General features: G+C 39.5%; 2 protein-coding genes across 2 annotated transcripts; one reads left to right on the top strand and one right to left on the bottom strand.

Moving 5' to 3' along the window:
* Positions 1–250: 250 nt before the first annotated feature.
* On the bottom strand, positions 251–3,973 carry cldn1 (claudin 1). The gene is made up of 4 exons (XM_033982672.2): positions 3,681–3,973; positions 2,003–2,167; positions 1,209–1,293; positions 251–733 (listed from the first exon to the last, which is right to left on the bottom strand). Exons 1-4 carry the CDS (start codon positions 3,901–3,903, stop codon positions 571–573), a joined length of 636 nt encoding a protein of 211 aa, XP_033838563.1. The 5' UTR covers positions 3,904–3,973; the 3' UTR covers positions 251–570.
* Positions 3,974–5,451: 1,478 nt separating this feature from the next.
* Positions 5,452–8,010, top strand: zgc:153913 (carboxypeptidase N subunit 2). The gene is made up of 2 exons (XM_033982671.2): positions 5,452–5,521; positions 5,588–8,010. Exon 2 carries the CDS (start codon positions 5,595–5,597, stop codon positions 7,143–7,145), a length of 1,551 nt encoding a protein of 516 aa, XP_033838562.1. The 5' UTR covers positions 5,452–5,521; positions 5,588–5,594; the 3' UTR covers positions 7,146–8,010.
* The last annotated feature ends 3,003 nt before the right edge of the window (positions 8,011–11,013 follow it).

Here is an 11,013-nt window from a genome sequence, read left to right on the forward strand (position 1 = left end):
TTTCTGGCCAAATGACAAAACACCAGGCATGTCTTGTCTTAAGTACTTTCCTTATCAGGCAACCTATTATTAAAATAATACACATAAGAGACATCCTTCTCATACAGTGTCTTTGTGGGACAAGAGAAGATTGAAAAAAACATAATACACATTAGCCTGCCAAGCCATCTAATATAGTTTTGTTTTATTTTACAAATCTATGAAAAATATTTAAATGAATATACAGTTGACATGGCAGTCAATGGTGAAAAGACAATGGGTAATTGTGGACTTTTAGACATCGTTTTTTACTAAATTGTATTGTAACATTTTCAAATGTAAACAACTTTCAGGATTTTCAAGTGTCCAGTCCTAGTTGCAAATACACGTTTATTCACACAACAAATGCATTTTTCCTACAACCAAAAATACCAAAATAGATACAGTTCCCTGCAAAACACAATATTAAAACATTTCAGATTGACTACACTGGAGAAAAAATCCATTGTTAAAAACTGCAGCTGCTGGCTAGTATTCCAACTTAAAGATTTTTACAGTGCATATCAGTCCTTTTACTGAGGTAAGACTCCCTTAGACATAGTCCCGCCCACCCTGTCCCGAGGAGGTGGGTGGGTAACGGGGAGCCTTCCTGGAGCTGCCCTCACCGGAGCAGTTACAGCAGAGGAACGACCCTCCGATGATACTGAGGCAGGCCGCGCCCCATCCCACGTACAGCGCACTCCCGAACTCATACCTGCATAGGAACAAGTTTCACTCTGTCACTCACAAGAACTGTTTACTTCATCCTCAAATTTTCAAACCATCTCTATTCCTGGAATTATAAAGTCACAGCACTTTATTGCCTTGTTGTGTGGAAAGATGCATTAAGTAACTCTTCACTGTCCGGATTGTCTCCATGGAGATGTTATTGCTTTGGCTGGATTGTTCTACATAATGATATTAAAGTTATCTGTTTCTATGGTGACAAGCAGCACACAGCAAATTATTATATATTTTTTTAGTTTTGCAATAAAAACATCTGTATTTGAATAAATGCAAGCTAGAAACTTTACAGACAAAGCAATAACATCTCCATGGAGACAATTGGCAGCCCCTCCATCAGAAAAGCTACATAGTGCACCTTTAACTGAAATGATGTCAAATGAGACCAGCCATAGAGCAACATGGTAATTATGAAATTCCTTGAAAGCAGCAAAGGCGGAACGTACTTGGCGTTAGTGGGAGTGAAGGGGTTGTAGAAGTCTTGCGCTACCCTGTGTCCGTACCACGAGGTTCCAACCAGAGCCAAGACCCCTAAAGAGAGAGCAGAGCAGAGGAAACATGAGTGTAAGAGCTCACAACAAGACAGGTCACGCTTAAACTCTACTGTGACTCAGAGCAGCAGCTGAGTGGACAGAAGGATTAACAAAAGCTAAAGTTAATGTCATGAGCGACTTGTTTCTAATCCCCACATATCGTAACTTAAATATTTATTATTATATTAGAGATTTGAACAATTTGACAGTAAAGAACAAAAACAGTTTTACAGGGTTTAAAGCAAAAGCAAAACCTGTAACCCCTATCCTCACTACTCAATCTCTCCAGCATCCCCTCACACACCACACATGCAAGGTTCCTACCAAGACGCGTATGTAAATATTAACACTATGAACCAGCTTAAATAAAATGTACAAAATATTAAGGTGTTGAGGTTGTTTTTCAGAGTAATTTGTAATACAAGCAGAGCAGCAGTACATATACCAATACATATAGTTTTAGTCAAGAAATAATACAAAAACAATGGACCTCTACTCTGACAGTGTTTAAATCCAGGTTCGAAACTGTTCTGTTTAGCTGTGCATATGACTGAGAGGTGTTTATTCAGCATTTTAATATATTTCTTAAATACTTTGAATTACTTTGTGTAGGAATCGTGCCGTGTACACACATTTGCCTTGTCTTTTTTGGAGCGATATGTTGAGCTTGCTGTCTGACTATCATGACTTAGATGTGTTGTACTGACCTGCGATGATGAAGACCACTCCTCCGGCCAGAGCCACTTTGTCCTTCTGCTGTGGAGCGTCTGCCATACAGGTGGTGCATCTCATCCCCACCACGGCCACCAGCATAGCAATGAACGAGAGCAGCACAGACGCCAGCATCAGCCCACGGGTGCCCTGCACGATCCCTGCACAACACGGCAAGAGACATGACTTCAATGTCCCAACACAGGTTTAGTGAAGGGAACGTGGTCCAGCTTAACCACAAGTGCAAAGGTTTGTGGATGTAAAGTGCCTTAAAGGTCAGTCTCATGTCATATTGTACAAAATCTTTATGAATTTTTAACCATGCTGTGTTTTCCCTCTTCATTTACCTACTTTGAGTGAGTTGTATTTGGATTGATTTATGCATGTTTGAGTTATTTTGTAACTGAAACATTTTATCGGCTTACATAAAGGTTAAATAAAAAAACAGAAGTAATCCTGTTTGCGCTGGCCTGTCATGATAATCACAATATGGACTTATCATTCAGTATAATAGATCGCTGACAGCTGGATCTATATATTCCGGAGCTTAGTATTTATCACATGTACAGTTTCTTTGCAAAATTGGAGATATTTTTGTTATTTATATTGTAATATGAAAAAAACTTAGCTGTGGAGAGTTGAAAAAGTAATTTCTATGACTAATTATTGGTTCATTTTGCTGTTTATTTGTTGCAGCTCAGACCTTTTAGTGATTCTGTCTATTTAAATATTTGTTTACTGGAATAATCAGGCTTTATTGTTATTGTGTCCAGTGGCATAAAGTAGTTTCAATATTATCATTTATTGCAATATATCAAAATGTGTTACTGTGACAGGCCTATGTGTGTGTGTGTGTTTGCTGTACCCCTGTGCCTATACTTGTGAGTCTTCTGAACCTGGGTCAGTTTATTCCAACTGAGCATATAATTACATACAGTTATTAGTCCAATGGAGTTCACTTGCTCTGCTGATAATTATGTGTGTTGGATTATTTTTTCAGACTTTATTTTCATACCTGACAGTTTCAACCACTCACCCAACTTGGTCTGAAAAGAAAGAATCTGTCTGACAAAACATGCACGGAAATACATTGATAGTGAAGTGTAAACAAAAACAACTTCATCATCATCTCCTTCCTCACTTCTTTCTGGATGTTTGTCTCCAGAGCAGTGTTGGTATTTGAGCGACATGTCTCTACAGGCTCACCTTCCCGCCCAGGCACTTTGAGGAAGGTCTGAATGACCACTGAGTCGTGTGGAAAATACACCTCAAATATCATCCTACAGTCACTGATAACTCGGACTATAATACTGGTAATACTGATTTTCTGTTAAACATCTCTTATTTGCCTTGTGTGTCAATTAGGGCTATTTCTGAACAGCTCATCTACATTTGCACTGCACTGTTTTTCACTTAGCAAAATGTGTCCTAAAATACAAATAGTCAAAGTTGCTTACCCAAGTAATATATAAAAATCTGTGCAGAATGTTTGATTGGGAAGAAAAAAGTAATGGCTTTAACAATTTTAATAATTTTGGCAGTAAGTTGTGTTCACCCCCAGCAATCATTTGATTAAATACAGTATTCCCTTTTAGATTCATAAGCCTTTACTTAGCAGATTTAGAAAATACAATTGAACAAACTATTTTAACAGATTTTTGAGCACATCCTTACCTGGCAGCTGCAGCAGTGAATCATAGACTTTACACTGGATCTGGCCTGTGCTCTGGGAGGCGCAGGTCTTCCACAGCCCCTCGTACAGAGCCTGAGCAGTTATAATATTATCCCCCGCATACGAAGAGGCTTTCCACTCCACCATCACTGTGGACGCTATGGACCCAATGAACCCCAGGAAGGCCAGGGTGAACCCCAGCAGCTGGATGCCCGCGTTGGCCATGTCGCAGAGAGAGTAAAGAGGGTTGTGGTGCTTCCAGGTGGGAGTCAGTTGTGGAAATGTGGATTTGGAAGTTCACAGTCAGACTTCTGTTACCTACTCATGACCTGCAGCAAAGGATGGTCCTACATTCCACCAAATGAGGAGAAGAAACAGCAGCAGTGGGACATCTAGTGGAAGCCTTGTAAAAATGCAGAACACAGGAAGAGATGAGCAATGTTGATAAAATGAATTTTACTATAGCTCTTGTGACCAACATCAAAGACCAAGACCAAATGTCTTGGTTTAGGTTCAATATTGCACAAATGTGAATTAATAAATGTATATATTTTATGTTGTTGTTGTTGTTGTTTTTTTTTTGTTTGTTTTTTTTGGGACACTCAGGTGCTATACACTACATTATTCATTCACTTTATACTTGGTAGTGGTAAGGCAGGGCAAGTTTATTTGTATAGCACAATTCATACACAAAGTAATTCAAAGTGCTTGACAGAAAAAGAAAGACATTAAAATCACACATATCAAAATATAAATAACATTAAAACAAAAAAGTGCAGAATAAAAATCTTTCAGTCACATGCACTTCTAAACAGAACAGTTTTGAGCCTGGATTTAAACATTGTCAAAGTAGAGGCCTGTCTCACACCTTCAGGAAGACTATTCAGGTTTTAGCTGCATAAAACTTAAACGCTGATTCTCCATGTTTAGTCCTGACTCTGGGCACCAGCAGGAGGCCGGTCCCTGAAGTCCTCAGAGTGTGAGATGGTTCATGTGGCTCTAACATATGGGAGATGTTCTTTGGTGTTGGTCCATGGAGAGACTTGTTCACAAGCAGAGCTGCTTTAAAGTCTATTCTCTGAGCCACAGGATGTACTGTTCTGTCTTAAGGCTCGTTTGGAGAGGCCAGTGAGCAGGATGTTACAGTAGTCTAACCTACAGGAGACAAATGCATGGATAAGTCTCCCTAAGTCTGGCTTGGACAGTTTACCTTTGATTTTTGCGATGTGTTTTAGATGGTAAAAAAAAGTTTAAAAAACCCTACTACTACTATCACCAACACTCACACACATTATATTCAAATGAGGCAAGGTGGGGAAGTGTCTTCAGTGCGTACTAGAGTCACTGTTGTCCCACTTTGGTACCTGTTTTTCTAGAGGCCTCACATCCAAGTTCTAACCAGCTAATAAATAAAACACAGATGTACAGAGCTCATTCCAGTGCAGGATTTATTAGATTATTTTTTTGTAAATTTATTTGTACTTGACATTATAATTGTGAATATTTTTTAATACTTCTCCCAGTTTTAACAGACACCTAATGTTTTTTGTATCATAAAAAAAAACACTATAATTGAATATAGTTTTCAATTGTAATTCGTGCCTTCATGGAAACAACCATGATACTATTACAAATTTACTGAAAATAGCCAAGACATATGGAAGCCCTCCTCTAACCATCATTGACTCTTTTCTCCTGTTTTCAAAGTATTACTGATTTTTGTTAGCTGTGCCTTCCTGAGAGCCTCTGGCCAAAGGTTCTGTTGCCTAATTCAGTTCAGATTGTGTTCATTTGCTCTCTGCGTTGGCTGGAGTTTACTCTCACATACTCTGCTCTTTTAAAAGTAAGTAGAAATATTTTCTAACTTTAATGTGTCATTCATCTAATCCTGCCAATTAACCTTCTTCAGAGAGAACATGTCCAAGTTGTTGTTGATCTCCACACTTTTGCTGTTCCTTGCCCTGGAGTGGAGCAGTTCCCAGTCTGATTGTCCGTACCGCTGCCAGTGCTTCAGCCCAGTTCAGGTGCTGTGTGCAGATGAACGTATGTCATCTTTACCCCGTAACATGTCCCACCAAGTTCGAGAATTCATCCTGATGACCTCCTCTGTCAGTTACCTTTTTTCCAACACTTTGGAAGACAGCCCCCAACTTTCCAAGCTGATTTTCCTGAACAATGCTATCCGGAGCATCCACGCACACTCCTTCAACCACCTCACCCACCTAGAGGTGTTGGAGATCAGCGGGAATCCTTGGCTGGAAAATCTGTACTTGGGGACTTTTTCCAAGCAGCACAACTTGACTAAGCTAATGCTAAACTACAACCGCTTCAAGACAGTGCTGTCGGGAATGTTTGGATCCCTCAGAAAACTGGACACTTTGCAAATGAAAGGCAACATTATTTTGCATCTTCCACCGCTGCTTTTCTCGAACTTGAGCCATCTCAAAGTCTTGGATTTGTCTCTAAATAAAATAGAAGTTGTTACACAGGAGACATTTTTTGGTTTGGGTCAGTTGGAAATTTTAAAACTAAACAATAATTTGTTGAGGAACCTTTCTTCTAACATGTTAAGTGATGTGCCTGCATTGAAGGAGCTTCATCTGGAAGGAAATAACATCACTGAGCTAAGTGAAAACATCTTTACGAATTTAACCGAACTGGAAGTTTTGAATCTTAGGGGCAATTTTCTAAAAACATTTACGGGTCACATTTTTGGAACTTTAAATTTACGAGAATTGAACATAAAAGGCAACCATCTTGGTGATTTTTTTCCGCTGGGAAACTTTACATCTCTTACCAACCTTGACTTATCTTCAAATAAACTCTCCACTCTTCACAAAGAAGTTTTTCAAAATATGACAAACCTTGACATTTTGGACCTATCTGACAACCACATCTCCAGTTTGCCCGAGACCATTTTCAATGAACTTTTCGCCCTTAGAGTGTTAAATTTACAAGCTAACAATTTAAGCGTGATCGAACCCAAGCTCTTCGGAGACCAAGCACTAATCGAGCAACTTAACCTATCCCACAACCGGCTGCAAACTCTACCAGAAGGACTGATGGACACCTTCTCAATGAACTACATGTTACGACTGCACGGAAACCCTTGGAAATGCGACTGCGGGTTGTGGTACCTTCACGACTGGATTTTGCGGAACGAGCAAAGTGTTGATATGCTCGACAGGACGCTGTGTGAAAGCCCAGCATTTCTAAACAGACGTACGCTAGATTCTGTTGAGAAGGAGCGACTCGTTTGTCACATGGATAAAGAAAACACAGTCGATGTAAGGAACTGTCTGCTGCAAGTGTCCGGCGACGCTGTGATAATCAAATGTAAAGTGGAGACGTGTTTGCCGCTAACGGTGAAGGTTCAGCTCCAAGACGAACAGGGGAATGTCAAAGAGCATGTGGTTAGGAACGAATGGACTCAAAGTGACCAGTGTAGCAATATGACTATAGAGTAGATTTCACTTTGTTTATCTTGGTAGCATAGACTGTATAAAGAAGTGGACTAAGGGAGTGTGACGTCACCCGTAGAGTTCGGCTCCAGTGAAATGAGGCTCATCGAGGCTAGAGCAGTTCCATGGGCGAATTTGTATCCAAGTTAAGACAATCAAACATGATAGATTTTTGAAGACTTTATGGTTCAGATGAGCATTTATAGATATTAACTGTGGCTTTGGTTAGATACACACTGCAGATCTGATGTTTTGAGTATTGACACTATCAAAATGGCATGGAAACAGCAAGATCATCTAATTTCTTTTGGATTTTGGTCTCTCGCTGATTACTCACATTTGATCTTGTGGTTTGCATGTCATTTAACTGATCGTAGAGTGACAGAAATCAGATAACAATCAGATTATGGTGTGCATGTAAACAAAGACACTGATGAAAGTACACAGTTCTAGCTTGGGTCGAATTAAAAATAACATTTAAAAGGGCTATATTGCACATTGCCAATGCTTTTAATCTCTTTTTAGTAGGGCAAAATGGTGAGATATATTGAATTGTTATCTCATGAGCATTCCTGCAAAATGTTCTTTTGGTAAAATCGACAAACGGCAATGAAATGTGATGTTTCAGAAGAAGTATAGTTAAGTTTATATTTGTTGTGACTGTGATAAAACCTATAAAAATAATAATCCTTAATAATCCAATAACATACCAGTTCATGTTTTTGTTGAGTAATCCAGCATTTTTTCATGAATTTATCCATAAAAATCAGTTTACAGACGATTCCTTTTTTAATAGTGTCATATACTTATACAATGTTTTAACAAGGGTATATGGACTTCTCAGATGATAAATAAATCACTGGTAACAAGTATTATTGTGTCACTGTTTCCTCTGAGTCAATAGAGTAAAGCCTTACTCAGCTGATAGACAGTACACATGGGGGCTGACGGTCAAAGGTCAAGTCAACACTGTTCATGAGTGTGTGTGGGTGTGGGTCATTCACCTCTTTGACTTTCTATTAAAATATTAAAATGTGGATTAGCGTTACAGTAAAATCTCATGTTACCTGCTTGTCTTTGCGAACCAATCACAGCAAACTACTTTTGTCTCTCAACCAATCACCTCAAGTCAGTCATTTGCACTCTCTCCCCTCCGCTATTACGGACAACAGCAGAACCATGAGCCACCTCAGCCTATCTTCTCTGTCTCGGCCCATAGAGCAAACAGCTTTTTGCACAAACACTCTAACTGCTAACATTTCATCGTAAACAGACACTTTTGGTGACATATGGGACTTTACACGGATACTATGCTGTGGGGGTTGATTTGGATTATTATTTTTTTTAGCCGATACCAATATTTGTCTTGCTGTTGTGGTCAATAATTGATATTTGCCAATGTTGATATTTATTATGACTTTTGTAAAAAATAATTAATTGTATCTACCTGGAACATAACTTCATACTTTCACTCATTTAGTTTTTTTCAGAAAGACAAATCTGATGCTCTGAGGGCAAACTGGGAATGACACACGGGCACACAGAGACTTGGGACAGCGCTGAAAAAATATCGGTCTCAAATATCGGCTAAATTGACAGCATTGGACAGATACCGATATCTGGTGAAAGTCCAAACAAAGTGCAGCCCTCCTCAGATGAGTGCTCCTGAAAGCTGCTGACAGAGAGTTCACAGATGGCTCCTCCTGAAGACACTGGCTGACCCCGTGGTTTAACAGGGGTCAGAGGTCATAGGGTCGATTGGGTCGTCGGACCCTCTAAATGACATCACCCATCGGCACAATAGCACTATCCGTCTCACTCCGAGGCTGTCTGAAGAGGGGTAATCATCACCCCGCCAGGAACAAGATAATTACAATACAGCACTTGGCTCCTTATGTATTTATTTATTTGTTTGTTTGTTTACTGCTAGTTTTTTGCTTCAAGTGTAGTTAGATAAAATGTGATATTAGTCTCCTAACTCACTGGAGTGGTTTAACGCCAGGCCCAATATAACAGAAAACATACTTCACTGGTTGCTGATACTATTGATATAACTTGATACGCACATGGCATCATAAAAACATACTTTTAAAAATAGTTTCCAGTAGACTTAACTAGTATTTGGGATTAGGAAACTTATTACAGTCAGGGGCCTTATTTGGAGCAGCAGATGGGAGCAGGGAGGCTTTGTGCTAGTTAATGTGCATCCTTATCAAAACTAACAGGGAAATAAACCATAACTAACTAGGACTGGCGGTGACTGATAAGGACAGTGCAGGGTCTTGATCAATCACCACCAATTAGCTTCCCTGCCTGTCCCCCGTCAGAAACCCCCTTGGACCCCCGCCCTGTCAGACTGACCTGTTCTGATGACAAACACAATGTCCCAACCACACAAAGCAGTGGAGTTTCTCACACAGTTTAGAGTGGACATGGAGGTGGGAGTGTCCAGGGCAGGGCTGGGACAAAGGCCAGGGGTCACACAGACTTCAGCCCTCTGGCTATAGCTCCGGATGGGACAGTGATTGTTAGAAGGTAGAGGTACATTGCCTGGCCAAAAAAAGTTACCACCTGGATTTAACTAAGCAAATAGGTATGAGCCTCCTGCAGTTGGACAGGTCTAGGTTCAGCAACAGCTTAAAGAATGAGGTCAGCTGACATCTGAATATACTGAATGACCAGGTTATTCCATCAGGGGATTTTTTCTTCCCTGATGACTCGGGCATATTCCAAGATGACAATGCCAGGATTCATCAGGCTCAAATTATGAAAGAGTGGTTCAGGAGCATGAGACATCATTTTCACACATGGATTGTCCACCACAGAGTCCAGACCTTAACCCCATTGAAAATCTTGGTGTTTATTAACGCAACACTGGATGGAAATAAATCTTGTGATATTGCAGAAGCGAAATCGAAACAATGTCACAGTGAATGTGTGCTGTGATCAAAGCTAACGACAGAACAACCAAATATTTGAGTGTGCGACCTTTTTTTTAGTGGCGACTTTTTTTTGGCCAGGCAGTGTATTTTCTGGATCACAGTGGCATAGGCCCATTTGCTAATTGTATGAAAGTAGTAACAAGCTATTTAAGAAACTAACTGTCAAGGCCACAGGAACATCACACAATGATTATCGCAACATTAAAAAAGTGTATTTGGGATTATTTCTTATTTTTCAACACCATAACAGTCGTAATGTTTAACATAAAACGTTGGCTGGCAAGTGCAGAATGAGCCATTTCTGCATTATTTCTACAGAGTGATATTTCCCTTCATCACGTCTGAGCCAGGGTCAAACATGACCGTCCACTCAGACCATGTGTGTTTCTGATTGGCTAATCCACCTATATCAATCACGCCCAATCAAACTCAGGGAGATTCACTAGTGACCAGACTCATATTTTAGTATTTAGTATTTTATTTTATTTTAGTATTTAGTATTTTAGTATAAGTATTGAATAAGTGTGTATCCCACTGAACATCAAACCATTGAACTCTTACAGCAATCCTACAACTATCATGGAAATGAGTGGAAATGATGTTGTAGGATTGCTGTAAAATTTCAATGGCAGTGACAGTAACTCGGGTAAAGGGGTACGCACCATGCAGTATCAGGAGACCTTTCTTCAGATCATGTGGTAGAATAAAATAGTAGAATAAAGTTTGTTGTCTGTGTTTTAGATTGAAATCAGTAGCAGTAGCAATAAAAACCTGTTAGAACAGGAAAAAGTTCTATCCAATTTTTTTTAATATTTTACCACTTTTATTATAATATGTAACTTTTTAAAATTTGAAATTTGACTCCTGAGAACAGAGTAGTAATCAGACGTGAATCTTTTTTCCATTCATATTTTGGTAGAGGACAGCATTTT

Source organism: Periophthalmus magnuspinnatus, chromosome 17, assembly GCF_009829125.3.
Source record: "Periophthalmus magnuspinnatus isolate fPerMag1 chromosome 17, fPerMag1.2.pri, whole genome shotgun sequence".
Lineage (NCBI taxonomy): Eukaryota > Metazoa > Chordata > Actinopteri > Gobiiformes > Gobiidae > Periophthalmus > Periophthalmus magnuspinnatus.

Bases quoted from the DNA above. Each gene is read 5' to 3' on its own strand.
- cldn1 (XM_033982672.2), bottom strand. From the start codon at position 3,903: ATGGCCAACGCGGGCATCCAGCTGCTGGGGTTCACCCTGGCCTTCCTG. The intron at 2,168-3,680 runs GTAAGGATGTGC...CGTGTTGTGCAG, and splicing joins TTCACTGCTGCAGCTGCCAG to GGATCGTGCAGGGCACCCGT. The intron at 734-1,208 runs GTACGTTCCGCC...GTTCCTATGCAG, and splicing joins TTCACTCCCACTAACGCCAA to GTATGAGTTCGGGAGTGCGC.
- zgc:153913 (XM_033982671.2), top strand. From the start codon at position 5,595: ATGTCCAAGTTGTTGTTGATCTCCACACTTTTGCTGTTCCTTGCCCTG.